This window comes from Chelon labrosus (genome assembly GCF_963514085.1).
Source record: "Chelon labrosus genome assembly, chromosome: 20".
Taxonomy (NCBI): Eukaryota; Metazoa; Chordata; class Actinopteri; order Mugiliformes; family Mugilidae; genus Chelon; species Chelon labrosus.
Genome location: NC_140353.1, coordinates 7,085,672 through 7,104,208, shown reverse-complemented (window position 1 = coordinate 7,104,208; position 18,537 = coordinate 7,085,672). Strand labels below are relative to the sequence as shown.

The following is an 18,537-nucleotide window of genomic DNA, read 5'->3' as shown; positions in this document are numbered from 1 at the left end:
ATTTACAGGCTGGCTGTCACAGCAGCGGCACAGCTACAAGCAAACCCCACTCTCTGCGGCGCTTCACCTTCCCCCGTACCGTCTACATCCCGCAGACATGGACCTGGAAGTGCTCATGTGCACGGCGTCCGCGCTCTAGCCGTGCGCTCCCGGACACACGCACGTCCCGCTGCCGACCAAAAAGGGACTGATATTATTTTGTCGAGGAGACATCACTGTGTTGGAGAGAGACAGACAGAGAGAGAGAGAGAGACTGAGAGAGAGAGAGGAGAGGGGGGCGGTGGACAGGAGGGAGAGACTGGAGCAGCAGAGGAGACCACACAGTCGTGACAGCAAAGGCCGTTTCAGGATATCGGGCAAGAGAGAGAGCAGCTTTGTGCGTCCTCCATCATGGCGAGTGACTCTCCAGCTCGGAGTCTGGACGAAATCGACCTATCCGCTTTGAGGGTGAGTGAGATGATGTGACCTAGAATTTATATAAAAACACAACTGATGTGTGCGCCTTCCTCTTGCACCTGACGTGTGCTCCATGAATAACAACCGGCAGGGGAAGGCTGCAAAAGGCGGATGTGTGGGAGACAGGCCGCCACAATGTGTCAAATTATAGATCACAGTATATTTAGACATTAACTAACGTGACAGCTGGATCCGGGGTGTGAAGTATTGTTGTAATCTTTATTCAAGTCAGAAACCAGAAGCTTGATTGTGTGTGTGTGTGTGTGTGGTGCTGAATTGAGGCTGTACTGTGATTTTGCTGACCTGGATAGAGGGGTTTGTGGAGCTTTTATTTTTTTCCTCTGGGCCAACCTATTACAAGGCTCTGCATTCAGAGTTTTAAGTTAACCTATTTCTACCACACTCTACTCATTCTCTTTGCATGTTGTGAGGGCGAGACTTTAACTGTCTTCAGGCCAGATTTTATTTATTTAAAAAAAAATGTACCCTGTTAAAGTAGTTTCCCCTCTTTATCTTTTAATGCATTTTTCTCATTTTGTGTGCGAGTTGTATTGTGAGTTCCAGCCTACCTTGTAGTCGCTGTAGTCACCCACTCTCAATCAGAGCTGGAGCTTTGCATGCTGCAATAGTCAGTTCTTTTGTTCATCCGGTACTGCAAACCACAGCACACAGCACACACACACACACACACAGATATACACAGCCTCCTGTGCTTGTGCTTATGCTTGTGCTTATGCGTGGATACCCTTGTTTTTGCTTCACTGGGCATGAAGTGTGTATGTTTCTAATAGGTGGGTGTCTGGCACACTCACACTCAGCCGCATGCAAGTAAAGGATGCTGCACGTGAGAAACGTCGCTCCAGCTAAAGATATGTTTGCTGCTTTGAGAAACAAAACCACACATGCAGGCACGCACACACACAATGCAGTTGTCGTGCGCTTGCCTGCGCTAACCCGGTTCCTCTTCGGTTAGATTGTGCCCTCGTGTCCATTTTTATACCCCATCTTCTGTCTTCACTCTAGCTTGTCTCTGTGCGTTTGTTTCAGTTACACCTGCTCGTCCATCTACCCACATGCGTGTCCTCCTTTTTTATTTTATTTTCTGTCAATGTAACAGCCTGTTTTTTCCCAGCAGCTCGTCTGTGTGACTGACTGAGCGCGCCTCCCCCGTCTATCTGCCAGCCACTCTTGTCTCTTAACATTATCTCCCCGAGCCCTCCTGTCTGCACGGAGTGTAATGTTCACGGGCGTTAATTTTTAGGTCTACCTATCACCGGCGGAATGAGAGGCAGAATTAAAAGGAGGGTAGGGGATATGTGGAGGAATGATGAGGAGGAGGGAAGTGTCCATGCGCTGGGAATCAGTCCATGCATGTCCTGTTCCTTCAGAGGCGTGATGTTAAGTGCTCGTCTCTCGCTGTGACTCTGAGTCAGCGGCAAGGACACACGCACACATGCGCAAAAGCTCGTCTTTTGTTTTTCCACACTGTCACGTTCGTCAAGTTGTTGGTATGTGAAACGATAGTGTAAGATAATCCTTTAATTTGTCCCACAGTTGTTGAACCCTTTTGCTCATTCGTTGCGGTATGCACACACCTAGTTTCCTGCAAGGTGGTGGAGGGTTGCTCGGCTAGATTACAGGATTAAACTTCTGTGCACTCATGCTTTAATGGAAATCCCACAGAAATTGAATTTAGTTAAAATGGTTCACCTAAAAAATACAAAACAACATGGATTCTTTGGTTTGAATGCTTTTTGTCAGCATCATATCACTTCAAAAGCCAAAATAGAGCTGAACAGATAAATTATTTCCAACCGTAAAGCTACTGAAGGGAATATAAAGACTTCTTATGTGCTCTCTTGTTTTTGCTGTATAAGGTTCCTGTTTACCTTCCTACACAAATGCCTTTCACAAGTTATGAGGAAATGTTTTATGTAGTTCCAGTGGAAAATTTAAGGAGGACACGTGCTACCAGAGAAGTCTGAGGTAGCCGCTTTTAATTCCCCAACATGTCTGAACAGGGCCTACCCTATTTATTTAGATGAGTGGACTCACAAACACATGGCGTAAGATGAGTGTACGGTCAACCACTGGGCCGGCCAGACAGGAAGTAGGTCAGCTGTCTCTGACAAGCTTGGGAATGGGGAAGGGTAGTGGTGATGGTGGTGGTGGGGGTACTTATGATACTGGCTGCTGGTGATGACGATGGTGCATTGTGTTTATGCGTGCTCGCTTATACCTGCACAGACCACCACCACCACACATGCACATAGCAGACAGCCAAACACACAGGCTGATACAAAGAGACAGACAGAAGTGAGTGGGAAGACTAGTGGAGCAGAGAAGTGGTTTTTCATGTTTGCTGTCTCTGCACTTTTCACTTTTTTCTCTCACGGCCCCGTCGGCTCCCTGCGACATTTCTCTGGTGTTCGCGCATCAACCCCAGGCTGCACCTGCATGCGTGGCCGCGGCGCGTTTTTTTCACCCGAGCGGGAAAGGCCAGACTTAGCAGAGGCAGGCTGTCGGTGCGCGTCTGGCCGTGACTCACAGTGGCAGCCGAAGAACTGTGCAAGGTCGAAATCTGCTTCTTTTTTTTTTTTTGGCTTTTTTTTATTCATACAGACAGTGGTTTTTATGTAAAGGGAACGCGCGTAGGTCAGAAGGCGTCAGAGGCACGAGCTCGTCCAGTCAGCTGACGAGAGCAACAGATGGCGAACCAGCAGGAAGTCTGCACAAACTCACAAACACACAGACGCACACACACACGCGCGCTCGCTGGCAACGGACTAATGTGCTGTGCAGGGACTCAGGTGTGAGATCTGAGATGAAAGGGAGATCAGGTGAGGATGAAGGGACGGTGACGTGGCCGGAGAAGGGTGCAGAAGGAGGAAGCTGGGGCGATTCGGAGAGAGTGAAGATGAATTCAGCTCAGAGAGGTTTAGAGGGACAATGAGACAGAGAGTGAGAGAGAGAGAGAGAGAGAGGACAGAAAACGACAGAGGCTTGGGGTAAAAGGTGGAGATGTGACCAGTGACTAAAGTAGTCCAAGGCAAAGGCCCCTCTCCGGAGCTTCTCCCTCTCTCCCCTCCCTCTCTATCCCCGTTGCCCAGTAAGGCCACATTCCTCGGCCCCTCACCACGGACGCCATAGTAACGGGGCCACGGCAGTGCCCAAGGCTTACACAGAGCTTATTCATGAATAGTCTATATACTGTATGGCAGCCTGTCGCTGAGAAATACCCCTCTCTCCCTCCCTCTCTCTCTCTCTCCCCCTCTCCCTCCCTTCTGCCTGCCTGCCTGCTTCGAGCTGACCTATTTTTTCCCCCCCAAGTCACTGATGGAGTTGCATTAAGTCCTTAATTCTCCGCCGTACAAGAGCTAAAATGTACAAGTCGAGCTGGTGTGCACAAAAAAAAAAAATGTTGCTTTAAGGCCTCCTGTTTGGCTTTTATTGGCAGCGTGTCAACGGCTAAGACCTTTAAGGACGCCTTTTTATCTTTTGTTTGCTGTATTTAACAGCTACGTTTAAAAAAATAATAATAATTAGCAATTCTTCCATGGAAAGGTTTGTTGTCAGGACAGGTTCGAGGACAGGTTTTCCTGGGAAAAGCCTTTTTGGTGAGCGTAATGCGCCATGTCGACAAAAATAAATTCAAGGACAAAGACGCCAGAGTGTCGGACACGCTGTCTGATTTTCAAAAAACAGCTTGCAAGTAATTCGCAGGAAAGAAATACAAAAAAAAAATTTAAAAAATGAGAATGCCACTATCTAAGTCTTCCTTTTTCTTTCCTCTCACACTTGATCTGAAGTGCTTGAAGGAATCACATGCATGTAAACAAGCCCCTAGTAGGAGCTGAATCCCTCCATTGTGTTGGAGGGATTCACTGGAAGGGGGGGGGGATAAAAGATAGACTGAAATGACAGAAGGAGAGAGTGACAAATAAAAGATGAGGTGGTTGGAGGGATGACGGGGGCATAGGCGTGAGGTGACGGCTCGGCCGAGAGAAGATGAGAAGAGGACGGGTGCTTTTAGGGCTTCAAGACGAAACCCCGCAGCACGTATCCTTCAGCCGGCCGCAGATCCGTGATTAAGATTTGACTCGCGTTAATGTACTTGTGCATGTCTGGGTGCGACGTACTGGGAATTAGGATACGGCCTCGTAAAGGCGAGCAGCGGCGAGGCGTGTTGTTAAGTGTAAGTGGTTTTTATAAGTGGCAGACCTGGGCCCAGCATGACTCCCATCATCCTCTTAAGAGTCTTTAATTCAATCCGGGTCAGTTCTCTGAGATTCGCTTTCTGTAAGACTCCAACTGCACTCACCTGGCTGCTGCCTAATGCACATATGATAGATAGCTGAGTTTTAAAAGAATAATTAGTGAGTAGTCTCATACTTCCTCACAGACTTTTTTACTGCATAAAGATGAGTGATGGCTACCTGCATGCTTGAGGCCCAACGTGGACGTACTGCACAGAAAATATAACGTATCCGTTAGCAAACCGTTGTCTCTGCAGAACACTGCAGTCCAAAATTGACTCTGCTTTTTAACTTTCCGCTAATGCTCGGCTATATTTGTCAGCTGGTCTCCAGTTTTGGTTGGCAGCCTTTTGATATCAGAGCTGATTTGTTGTGGGAAGCATGCTTTCGCTCTAAATATAGCAGAATGATGCATGACTGAGCCAAGACAGCAGTGTCTTGTGCAACCGTGACAACATCATTTCAATTTTGCGCAAACTTTGCTAGAAGAGAGTCAGCCCTCAGCGAGTCCCCGTCCGTCTGGTTTCTAGAATCTGACGGCGGAAACGATTGCCTGAGGTGTAGCCCATGTGATGACCATAGCTCTCTCGTCTGTGTTCCCTGTGCCAATAACTGGTAATTGCAGTTGTGTTTTTCGAGCTCACTTCTCAGGAAAGCAGCAGTTGTTGGTGCGTCATCAGTCGGTTGTGTAAGCCTCACCTTAAACAGACAGTTCATGATGGCTTCAAAGCAAGGACTTTATAATTTCAGTAGTACGTTGTTGGCTTCGATCAACATTGTTACAGGCTCATCATTTTAACTGGAAATCTTCAAAACTGCCACTGTAAGTAACTTACCGGTTGCATGCCTTTGGGGAAAAAAAAGAGTTTTGACGGCGTTTAATTAAAACACAGAACGGATAGTTAAGTTCTTTCGTTTCTGATGAACTTGATCTGTTTTCAGGTTGTGCTTCATCCCCTCAGCAATTTGCGCCGCTCGTGTAAATAAAATCTCGCAGATCAGATTTCCAGCGGCTGCACTGGTTTGCTTATTATTGTTGCTGTTTAATTTCCTATTTCCTGACGATTCATGAGCTGCACGAGTGTTTGTGTGCGCTTGACAGCTTCAGATAAATGCGCTTGGTGCTGAGCTGATAAGAAAGAACGGATAGAGATCTCGCACAAAGGCTTCTGCGGAGAACAATTTCGTGGTCCTGGTAATAAAACCTCATTTGATCTGCAGGTTACTGTCGGCTCGCTGATATTCTACCTTTTAGATATTAAAATGATATGTGCTTTTCAGATCTGCGAGCATTTAGAGCAAATGTGAAAGTACAAGAAAATTAATTCTGCAGTCAGTTCCCCAGACGAAGCACTTGATTTCGAAGTGTAGCAGTATCAACTGTCCTCCAAAGTCGGTGGCACCTTTTGAACGCGTTCTTTGATCAGACTGACCGTGTTTACTCCTGCAGTTTCAGCCTGCGATCAAACCACGCGAGATGGATTTTTATGACGGGCATTGTTTGCTGTGGGTTTTGGTGTAAAGATCGGAACGAGGCTTTGATGTCGGTGAGATAAGCGTCGAGGTTAGGAGGAGTGTGGTAGAGAGGACTGCAGCGTGAAGGGATGAATGCAAGCCGGTAAAAGTCCACACACACGTTGTGAAGTGGCCCTCAGAAGGACTGCAGTCCTGCTGCACTCTAAAATCCATTTTCCATGGCTTGCGCTGCTCACTGACCGATATTCTGTTATTGGAAGAAAATAGCTGATCCAGTGATTTTATCTATCTCAGCGGCATCGTGCCTAAAGTTAATCCTGCTCCAGTGTATCTGAAGAGAAGAAACCCCAGGAGTATCGAGTATCCAGAAGAAATGGGAAATGAAAATTACCAACACGCAGAATTTCTAAATGACCTTTCCGGTTTTTGCTCCAATCTTCCCTAAATCAACCTGGGATATGTAACACTAGGACTAAGGGAAATCATCAATGCATAGTGTCAAAATAGTTTGCATGGAATTATTGCAACAAGAAATGGATTATTAAGGAAGTTTATAGACTAAAATTGGAGGCATGTGAGACAGAAAGTGTCCCTTTAAGGATCAGCAATCAAGGATCAATGAAAATTAAAGAAAAAATCACTTTGTGGGGACTTGTCCGATGTCTAGACTGTCGCTGGACTTAAAGCGAACCTCTTCACAAAAGCTGACGCACGCTGGAGAAATGATGTGTGTCTGTTTTATTTTTACATCACGTGCCCCTTGGTTGCTTTTTCACTCTTCCTCTTCTCAGCAGTTTTCCTTGTTGTTTTTTTTTTTTACATTTAACACATTGTTGTTATTCAGCAGTTGCATGCAGACGCGCGCCGTGATTCATCTGCCACCAGTGAGGTCATGCGGCTGTCATGTGACCCTGGCAAACGCTCAGCAGGAAGGCTGAAATGAGAAAAGGGGAAGGGGGGGGCAATCCGCTTCAGTCATAGGGAACTCTGAACCGCAGACGCTCAGGCGCACGCACCTGCGTACACGCTCCCCCGTGCACGTGCACAAACAAAGGCTGGCGCATGCTGAGAGCCCATTCTGCAAGTGGCCTATAAAATATGAATGATACCGTGCTATATTTTCGTCAGCGAGCCTGAGGACATGTATGAACTGGAGCAGCAAAAACGCTCAGTTTCTGTAGCCACAGCACTCATTGCTTATGCTGCGCATGCAGGAGAGGTTCATGCATGCCTACATCATGCCTTTTAGTGCTTGTGGGTCCTTACATGCATATGCATTTAGAGCGTAACTTGTTTGCTCATGTGCATGAAAAAAGATTAGGGCTGTCAAAATTAACGCGTTAAGGTAGATTAATCGATCATCATTTATCTAATTAAAAGTTTTAATGCAGTTAACCCATTTGCAGCGCAGCATGACTCTGAACGTCTCTGGCAGTTGATCCGGTAGTGACATGCAGCAGAATTTGCCAGTATGCGCATGCATGATGGTAACTTTACCAGAACAAACTGCCCAAACTGCATGTCAGAACTTTGTATTCAGCTTTGAGAGTTAATTCACAAAGCTGCCAAGCCCGGCACACACAAACGCACACATGCACACATGCACACTTGCAGAGAGAGCAGAATCTACCTGTCCGAGCTGAAGACTCTCTAGGCGAAACTAGTCACGCCGATGGAAGGACGCCGTTGCAAGCGACCCGCGCGCGCTAAACATTTTGTGCCCACTCGCACTCGTCAGAACATTTGCACGCTGGCCCTTGTGTGGGAGTGCGTTTTTTTGGCACAGTGTGCGAGAGTGTGTTTGCGCAGCTTTGGGGGTGTGAGAGAGCGAGACAGCGGGAGGATGTACTTGAGACGGGCGCGCGCGAGAGTGAGTTTGCCGGCGAGAGAAGGTGCATGGGTTTTTGGCGTTGCAGAAGACAACAGAGGAGACAAGAAGGGGGTTGAAGGGGGGGGGGGGGGGCTGTCTTCAGAAACAGCTGACAGGTTGACAGGTCTGCTGAGACCAACAGAAACAAACATGTAGAGGCGAAGAGAGGGATGGAGAGAGAGACTGGGGGGAAAAAGAGAGGGGAAACTGTGAAAGTAGAACACAAGAAAGAGACAAAAGTACTCTTAGATGTTCACATGCACCCATTTTTTATCATATACCGATCAGCCACAACATTAAAACCTCTGACAGGAGAGTTCAGAACATCGACTATCTTGTGACTATTCAATGTTCTGCTGGGAAACCTTTGGACCAGGCATTCATTCATGTGGATGTTACTTAGACATGTAGCACCCACCTAGACCAGACCAGGCACCCCCACCCCATAGCAATGACACTCCTTGATACAGGCACACACACAAAACAGTTTAGGAGCAACTCAAAAGAAACATGATTGACCTGTCCTCCAAATTCACTAGATCCCAAACTGATCAAGTATCTGTGGGATGATTCATAGAGGCCCCTCCCCTCGACCCATAGGACCTAAAGGCCCCCACTAACACAGCAGGACACCCTCAGAAGGCCCATCTCCATTCTCTGATGAGTCACACCTGTTTTGGAGGCACAAGGGAGACCTACACAATAATAGGAAGGTGGTCATAATGTTATGCCTGATCGGTGTATGATGTATGGTGCTGCACTTTAGCATCCGATGAACATTTATCTGTAATTCTTTGTCACTTCCTTTTGTGGCAGCACACGTACATCTACTCGCACGTCGGCAAAGTTCAACTGAAGTTTCGCATGCATGGTATGAAGTGAAAAGGAGAAAGCAAAAAAAAATCTAGACAGGGCGAATGAGTAGTGAAAGTGGTGATGAGCGAAGAGATGGAGATGGAAAAAGAGCACACGTGTGGCTTTTCAGAACGGAAATAAAGAGATGCTCTTATTGAGAGGGGAATTGTAAGTGAGAAGGTGGCATCGTGTAATATCTGGCTTTGCGTGAGGCCCGGCGTGGATCAACACGACGGAGCGGTTTATTTTTGGTGAATCGGCAATGAAACGAGCCTCCAGCTCTGTGCCCAGAAGAAGAAGAAGATCTACTTTTAAATCAGCTTCTCACCTTCTCTTTCCTGCGACATTATAGAGCCATCGTAGAGGAAATGTCTCTGCTAACTGGAATAATTTCAGCTAACCACAAGAACTTGACTGTGTGACAGTGTCATCCACTTATTAAGCGCTTTGTAGTGCGAAGGGCAAGAGTTAAAGCAGCCACTTTACAAAAGCACGTTCTTAATATTACTATAGACGCTGTGAATATGAATGTCTTGAATTAACGAGGCCCTGAGATTAGCCCTGATATATTCACCATCGACTTCAAGGCGGAAAGTCTGGGATGTAAAGTTGAGAGCAGTTGACCCAAAAAATGAATGATGGCAACATTTAAAACACTTGTTAGGGAGGACAGAGACTCGCAGATAAAAAGGCCTCAGTGTTTCTGGGACTGTGAAACTCCTCTGTTGGAATGAGAGGAGTGCTTGAACGAAAGGACTTGTACTGGACGCTGTCAGGAATTAAAGAGAGAAAAGTGAAGATAAAAGAGTGAGAGAGACATAGATGGACTTCAGCTGGTTGGGAAAACAAGACGCTGGCAGACGAGAGAGAATGTGGGAGAGAGAGAGAGAGAGAGAAGGAAAGAGAGGGTGAATACCAGCTATTGTTGGAATGCCGTAGCAACATGCGGCAGAGAGGAAAGGGGGAGGGGGAGGTGTGTGTGTGTGTTTGCGAGGGTCAGTGGGTTTTATGCTCTGTTCGGGCTGCTCCTTGTCAGAGATGCGTCGGGTTCTGTGCTGGCAACCCTATAGCGACTGTGGGCTTAAATTATTAGGTAGTCTGGAAGCGAGCCTAAAACAATCCAGAACTGCATTTCAGACTAATGTATCAACAATGGGAGAGCTCAGGAGATAGAGCAAGACATTGCTTCAGAGTTTAAACTACAATCACTGGTTGGAATAAACGCACGCTGTTGCACAACGGATACGAGAATGTTGTACTTCCGACTATGCCGGCAACTCCGGCGTGTTAGGGTGCTAACCTTTGCTAATTAGCAGTAAACAAAACGAGGGGGCTGGAGACTATCCCAGCTGTCATCAGGCGAGAGGCGGGGTACACCCTGGACAGGTCTCCAGTCTATCACAGGGCTAACACCGAGACACAGACAACCACTCACACTCACATTCACACCTACGGCCAATTTAGAATCACCAATTAACCCAGCGGGCATGTCTTTGGATGGTGGGAGGAAGCCGGAGTACCCGGAGAGAACCCACGCAGACACAGGGAGAACATGCAAACTCCACACAGAAAGGCCCCTATTAAACCAAATATTGTTGGACTTGAACGTCCACCTCCAACATTTGGTAGCAAGCCTTCCGGTAGGTGTGACTGGCACCCCAGGAAAAGACAATATGGTTCATCCGCCGGGGACGATGTGTGTCTGATTAAAATCCATCCTGTAGTTGTTGTACTACTTTAGCTCCTACCAAAGGTTTGGAACAATCGAAGGCCACCCTGCTATTCCTAGAACCGTATGAATTTTTAGAAAAAATATGCATGTCATGACACTGTCCGAATCTCTGCGCAGGTTCTCAGTCATCCAGGTCATGGTCATATCCAAAAAAAAACATTAAAGAAAGGCAACTGGACTTGTAGAGCTTCTTGAAGACGTTTCGCCACTCATCCGGGTGGCTTCTTCAGTTCTTAGGGACTGGTGGGGAGTTGAGATTTAAATAGGAACAGAAACTTCCTAGACTAGTGTCTGTTAACGTCTAGACTCCTACCTGTCGTTGTCCCTGTCCTCTTTCCCTCATGAATGGTGCTCAAACCACCCATTATCTGTCAGAAGCTCCACTTTCAAGGTGTGAATGAGGGTGAAACTTCTTGGGGACGGAAGTTAAAACTGTGTCGTAAATCGATATATCTCAGTCTTCCTTCCTTTACTCCTTCTTCTGTCTTCTCTGGTTGACGTTTGGATGCTGTTGTCTTCAGCGGAGCGTCGCTTGTCCTTCAGGTGTAGGTGGGCCGCACCTGAATCGTTTCCCGACGAGCCGGCTCTCCTGTCTAAGCCAGATTAAACGTATACGACTACGGTAGACATTATGCTGTGCTGAGCGCACGAATTCCAATCATCTCACCACGTTTGCATTTGCATTTACAGGATCCCGCTGGCATCTTCGAGCTGGTCGAGCTGGTGGGAAATGGCACCTACGGGCAAGTGTACAAGGTAAGACACTCAAGTAAACAGACTTTGATACATTAGTCATGCCGTTTTGATAATGCGCTCCCCTATCTTATCTGCTTTTCTTTTTTTTTTTTATTTATTCTCTTGAAGTAACCCATAAGGAATAAGAATAGGGATGTGCTCTGTAACTGAAGGAAGATAACACCAGCCAGCAAGCTTGGGTGAAATGGAGCGAATGTTAAACATGTTGAACAGAGAGAGAGGAGGAGGCAGGATCTGGGGCACATTCAGCTACTTGTAGGAAAATTCCCTCAACCATTATTTCTGTATGTGCAATGGTTTTGTACATGTGGCCCCGTAGATAAGATGTTTGGTTCGGGGGGGAAGTGTTTTTCTTGTGACATCGCTGTGGTTTGATCTTTCGTCTTCAGATGGGCCGTTTAAACTGTATCTCTCAGTCCAAGTCACTGCCTGAGCTTCCTCTTCCCTCCGTTATAGCCACATCGTCCCCCCGCTCCTCACTTCCTTTTCCTGATTGTGCTTCTTTATCCTGCCACGGCCGCAGGATGTGGCTCCGGGCCCGTGTCACTCTCTCCGATCGCCGCTAACTGCAATAAACACGTGTTTGCTCAAATGCGCCGCGGCCCCGTGGACGTCACCCAGCGAGTGCTGAGGTGTGTCTAATGGACCGGAGAGCCAAGGTCAGGTGGTTGATGGAGAGTCGCTGGTCCCGCGGCCGATTGGATCGGATGAAAGGTCAGGCGGAGGTCGGGCGGAGGTTTCTCCACACTTCTAGAAATAGGCTGACATCCTCGCGCGCTCGTTGGAGGAGAGAGGAGGGGAAAAAAAAAAAAAACACGGAAGGAACAAAGAACAGGAGAGTTATGTGTATCCGTTTAACGCTGACTCCGCTCTCTGCCGTCTCGGTGAAAGTCACGGCTCATTTGCTGGCCGACATTCAGCCAGTCCCATACATTACCTAGCCACAGAACGCCTGGAGCAACAGCTCTGGCCTGTTTGGTTTGAAGTCCGTGCAGCTGAACAGCGCGGGCTTGCATCTGTCTGGCGCATTCTTGTGAGCGGAAGTTGCGGAGTTGTTCTGCAGCAACACTTTTACTAAGTTGCTTCAAAGTCTTCTGTACGTATATTAGATATGAGTCTGCACAGACAGAGATTTACAATGCAACTTGACTGGTCGACTGAAGCCTTCAAGCATGCGGCAGTAAATCTAGTTTTCCCATGTGCGTGTTTGACAGTTTGGAAGCTTCATTGTATTTAGAACCTCGCATGTATGGAATTTTACTTCCCACGCCTCAAAAATGTTGCAGTGGAAAGTTGGTCTCGAGTCTTTCCGTTGGGAGCTGATTGTGTTTTGGCAAAGATCTGCCAGGGCCGATCACATTTGCTTGCGGGGCCGCTATGTGGTGATGGACAGAAGTCACACATGTCATCTGGGAGTTGATTTAGCTAACAGCAAAATGGCTACGATTGGCTATAGGACAATCCAATTGCGTTTAGAAGTATTTGGCTATGCCAGCGGAGTCTGGCTATGCTAGGCTAGTCCTACAGAGCTCAGTCAGAAATTCTCAGTCATCCAGGTCATGGTGTATCTAAATTAAGGCTAAAGATAACGACAATTACTGTCATCATCATCATCATCATCATCAAATATTCATTATTTACAGCCTCTTGGTTTTGCAGGCCTGGCTGCTTTTCTTTGTAGCATGTGTTCGAAAACTACATGTCTCAAACCCCTTACAGAAATGAAAGGTTTTCAAATCAAAATAAAAAACTAAAGATGCTTTGCTGTGTTTCCACCGGTCGTCTCAGGGCTGTGGAAATGCAGAGACAAGATTAGACTCATACATACAGACAGGGAGCAGAGTTACTTGAGCAAAGAAATGCCATCTATTTTAAATTTCTCATCCGGCCGAGTTCCCCCGTGTAGCCGGCAAGCCGCCTGAAAAGGATCAGCGTCTTGTGAGCAGGTGAATCTCTGACTCACCGAGATGATGAATTGACCTTCAGCCTGCTGGGTATTAGCGAACTGGAATTGCTCCGGCTCTCTCTCTGAATCATTTTTAAACACTTGTTATATCAGAATAATAACACACAAGAATATCGCGCCGCGGCTCTGGATCGGCGAGTCCTTCTCCGTGCGCTGTGGAGCGAACACAGGCGGAGATTTTTGCTCAGGTGTCGGCGGCAAACATGGATTTACTCCTGGATTTGAGTCTAAAAATAAATTCAAGTTGATGAGTGCAGTTGAGACTGCAAGATGTGCTACAGCAGTCGACACACGGGCACCTTTACACCAATCAAGCAAAACATTATGTCCTAATATTGTGTAGGTCTCCCTTGTGCCTCAGAAACAGATGTGACTCATCTGAGAATGGACATGGGCCTTCTGAGGGTGTCCTGTGGTGCCTGGCAACAGGATGTTGTTAGTGGGGGGGCCTTTGGGTCCTATGGGTTGAGGGGAGGGGCCTCTGTGCACCATCCCGCGGATACTTGATCAGTTTGGGATCTAGTGAATTTGGAGGCCAGGTCAACACCTTGTGCTGTTCTTCGTGTTTTTTTGAGTTGTTCCTAAACCGTTTTTGTGTGTGTGCCTGTGTCAGGCTGCTACCGTCAAGGAGTGTCAATGCTATGGGGTGGGGTTGCCTGGTCTGGTCCAGGTGGGTGGTACATGTCGAAGAAACATCCACACGAATGAATGCCAGGTCCAAAAGTTTCCCAGCAGAACGTTGTATCGTCACAAGATGGGCGATGTTATTCACTTCTCCTGTCAGCGGTTTTAATGTTGTGGCTGATCAGTGTATATACTTCCTTGATTGTCTTTTGTTGTGTAACGGATGCGTACAAGTTTAGCCTGCCTTTGAGCTTTTTTTGAAATTTTAATACGCTGGAGTTAAAAATGCATCAGCTAAAAGCTAAAACATTTTCCTAGAAGCTGGCGTCTTTGACATTTAAACTTTAATTATAAATACAAGGATTACGAAAAAACTTTATTTTCCCAATTATATTATTTGTGAAGCGAAAACACGACACGAATACCAGTCCGCCTCATTCCCGCCGCGGTATTATTCCCCGGTGCAGTGAAGCTACATATCCACGCATGCATCCCTCTGAGCGTGTGCGTGACTGTAATGGTCAGCACAGTGTTTTATGTTATTGGCGAGCGAAGGCCAGCGGAGTGTGCCACATATACGTAGATGCACCTCTGCGTGCCTGGGAGCCGGAGATAACGGGCCTTATCGCCAATTCCGCGGCCGCATCTAGTTAAATGATACAGATCTGCTCCTTGGTGCTCTTTCCTTTCCCCCCCCATCGCTTCTCTCCTTCCCCCTTCCCACAAGTCTCATCTCAATTAAGGGAAAAATGCTCGTCCACGTCGTCGCCGTTTGTTGTTGTTTCTGAGTCAGCAAAAAGCAGCAAAAAAAAAGAAAAAGAAAAAAGGAAATACTTTGGCCCGCGATAAAGGGTAAAGGAGGAGCCGCGGCGGAAAGGAAAGATCGTTCTAGCTCTTTCCTCTTGTCTCCCTCTCTCATCTTACGTATCCGTGGCGGTTGCGTTTCATTGCTTTCCCTCTTCTGTCCACCCACCCGCCTCCACTTTCTTCATCCTTCGCTTTTCCGGATTTCTCTTTATCAATATGTAATCACGTTTTCTCTTCTTGTTTCCCTTTTTTTTCGAGTTGAAACTTCCCCAGTGAGCTGTACTTAAGGGAGCAGCCCCTGCCTACAGTATGTGAATATATATATATATATATATATATATATAAATATAGCTTCTACTGGCTGCTTTAAAAGGGCCATAAATAGAGAACACGGGTAATGCTGAATAATTAAACACATTCTCTCTCCACTTCCCTCCCTCTTCATCTTCCACTCTCGCTGCTTCCTCCCTCAGCTTTCTCTCTTTCTCTCTCTCTGCTGTCACTCCTTTCTCACCGGAGTCTCCATCGCTCCCTCGTCAGTATTTCCTCCACTCTTTTTTTTTTTTTTTAACTTTATCTTGCTTTTGCGCCGTCTCCCCCTTCTCTCTTTCTTTCTGATGCCCGTGAATATTTAATAGGGCTCGGGGGGAGTTGCACTTCTCCGAACTGTTGAAGCTCCCCGAGCCTCACGCGGTGCAGAGGAAGTTGGGAATCCATCCCCGTCCAGCCATTGGCCCGAAACACCGACTGCCCGACCGGCTGACTGACTGACAGGAGACTGTATTGACTGACAGGCTTATTGATTGGCTAATTGATTAATCACAGCTCCCCGCCATTCCCACGGGAAGGGTGATTTTTTCCGGCGTGATGGATGCAAGGACAAGTCGAGAGGGCGACTAATCATATCTCGGTCGCAGGAACACGGCGCGTTCACACGAAGCCCGTGAACGATCGCACGCCGAAGCCCGCCGCCTCATCGACTGTCTCCTCGATTTTGGCAGCTATATAAACCACTTCCTGTGTTTGTGTAGGTTCGTGCGATTGTGTGAGCGTGCTGTCTTCACATCTCTCTCTCTCTCTCTCTCACTCCTCGCGACTCTGCTGCTTCTCCGTGCAGCGAGGAAGAAGGAGCCGCACAAATAAGTGGAAGGGAGCCGACCGGTCTTTTTCTCCCCGATGACAGAACGCATCAATTCTGCTCCTCCGCAAGGCAAAGTGCTCCGTACACTCTTTAAATATTCACCAGTCACTCACTGAAAGACACACACACACACACACAGCGGAGCAGATGTGATGGTTTGGGGACGCGGGCCTTTGAGGGCTTTTACGTTGCATGTTCACCCACTGTGACAGCAACTCTGCACAAAGAGCAACTGCGTGGTTTCCATTTATTACGCTGATGTTTAAATCAATGTGTGCACAAGGGCCCGTGGGGGTTGGGGTGGGGGTGGGGGTGGGGGGTCCTGCCTGGCATGCCCTCATCATGTGGCGGTATGTGTCAAAAGTGGAGGTGGTGTTTACTCTTCAGGTGCATGCCATGGGTTTCGGCTGTCACAAAACATGAGCGCGTGATCGCACGGTAATCTTGTTACCCCATAGTATGGATGTAAACAAAGAGACTGGATATAGATTAGGATGGAAATCTGAAGGAAAAACAGTTAATCTCTTTCTTTCCGTCCTTCTTTTTAACGGCTGTACCCTTCCTCCTCCTCCTCCTCCCTCCTATGCCTTCTTAAGAACAGAATAAAACAGTTTTTTTATCTTCCTTATCTGCAGGAAGTCATGGACCATGAGAATTCTGTTTTGTCTTTGCACGCCCGTCACAGCCACCCCCTCATACATATATACGTACATATACATGCACCTAAGAGAAGCAGCATGAGGTGAGAAAGCCTGGCATAAAAACAATGGCGCCGGAAAATTATGTAAGACGGAGCGACTCCTCTTGTTTCATGTCCTGAACTCATCCAGCTGGTGTTACACGGCAGGAAAGAAGATCTAGCAAAGCAAACATGCATCGGCTCTTTGGAAGATAGATTGTACTCAAACGGCAACTTGACAAATCAGCGTCTGGCATCTTGCGCTGAATATCTCATGTCTTCCTCTGTGTGTGCGTTGGATTTCAATGTAATTACTTTTTTTTTTAAAAACCAAAAGGCTAGCATATTAGTATTGATTTTAAAGTCCTCATTAGGACCACGGTATAGAACTATTGAAGTGTTACTAATATCCTTCCAGTGCTGGTAACACCAAAGACGTTGTTGCAGCTGGAGACAGAATTAAAGTGCGGTTTAATTACGTAACCTACGCACGTAGCCTACGCGGGTGCGAGCCATTTGTACTTATACGCTCATCTGTCTGGCTCGCTCTGTAAAAAGCCCGCCCAAACGCTAGTCGGCGCATGTGTCTTTTTTTTGCCAGTCGGGTTAATTGTTGTCACTACTTCCTGCTTCACATTCAACAACTGCGACTGAAACTTTGGCCGAAGTTCCGGCGAGACGTACAAATGCGCGTACCTTTGAACCTCAATGAGTCTTTCCTCGTTGTGTTCCATCTAAACAATTAACTGGAAAATCGCGGAGATGAATAAGCTGCCGGAAATACTCAAGCGGAAATACGCTAATACAAATCCAACCAATCACAGCTCTTGCAGTCTACGTAGGGTCTGCGCTGTCGCCGTACATACGGCGTCAAGTTGTCGCAGAAGCATAAACCGCGCATAAGTGTTCGGATATATCACCATGTCAGATCCCTTTTCTGTTTTAGCTGTTTGCCGTAGTTCTGAGCTAACTATTATTTTAGCTCAGTAATATTTCTTATTATTTCTTGTATTTAGCTGGAGAAGGAGGAAACGTTGTCAGCCCGTAAAGGAATATGTAAATGTGATATAGAAGATGAGCCATGTGTCGTATTTGCAGATACATGGTAAGGGGAGTAAACCTCTCTTAGAGTAGTTACAGGTTAATTTTCTGATTTGATTAATGTGATCCGTGTTAGGCGGTCTAGTTTTAAGTCTGCAGATTTGAACCAAACAGTAAAAAATTCCACAGTCATTTCTTTTTTTTTTTTAATAAATAATTATAGGCCAAAATGTTATTTACAATTAAAATATGTTAGTTGTCATTCTGATGACGTCAATTATGTTCGTCCCATGTTTCTAACTCTTTACTAACTCCCATACCTCTGGTTTATAAACTGCTGGTAGTATGATAACAGGCTGACATGTAGTGTATGTAATGCTGCTGTCAGAGGGTCTCAGCTGGGATTTGCCTTCAGGCTACAGGGCCCTGGTATGATTTCTGTTTATCTGTGTCTACGGTGAGTGCATATGTGTGTTAGCCGGTTGTCATTTTACTGTACATGTCCCCCGTGCAGGGCCACTGCTGCAGCAGTGACTACGTGTCATCGCCCCTCTTTTGCCGCTGTAATTTTATTGTCTGTCACCACACCGGCACGCCACAGTCTCTGGGGGTCCCCCGTGAATGAACTGCGAACCGCGACCGAGGTGGATGTTGCTTGTTACCGTGGGAACAGCAGATGTGCTCGTTCCAGGCCACGTGCAGAGATGCATGCACGAACACACGCGTGCGCTCGCACCTGGCAGCGTATTCATTAGCCTACATCCTCGCTCTGCCCCCCCCCCCCCCCCCCCCCCCTCAAGGCCACTCGCCCCACTTACCCACAATGCATTCCTTCCACCCGGGCCGGAGTCAATTAGCCATGCCTGATGTCAATAACA

General features: G+C 47.1%; 1 protein-coding gene across 2 annotated transcripts in view; it reads left to right on the top strand.

Annotated features, from left to right (window-relative positions):
• Positions 1 to 18,537, top strand: part of tnika (TRAF2 and NCK interacting kinase a) — a 61,181-nt gene continuing 42,644 nt past the window's right edge. Inside the window, exons 1-2 of one of the 2 annotated variants that reach the window (XM_084569509.1) lie at positions 1 to 447; positions 11,336 to 11,401. In XM_084569509.1, the coding sequence (XP_084425635.1) occupies positions 391 to 447; positions 11,336 to 11,401 (123 nt within the window). In that variant the 5' untranslated portion in view covers positions 1 to 390. The remainder of the gene's footprint in view (positions 448 to 11,335; positions 11,402 to 18,537) is intronic. The other variant, XM_084569510.1, reaches the window with a different exon arrangement.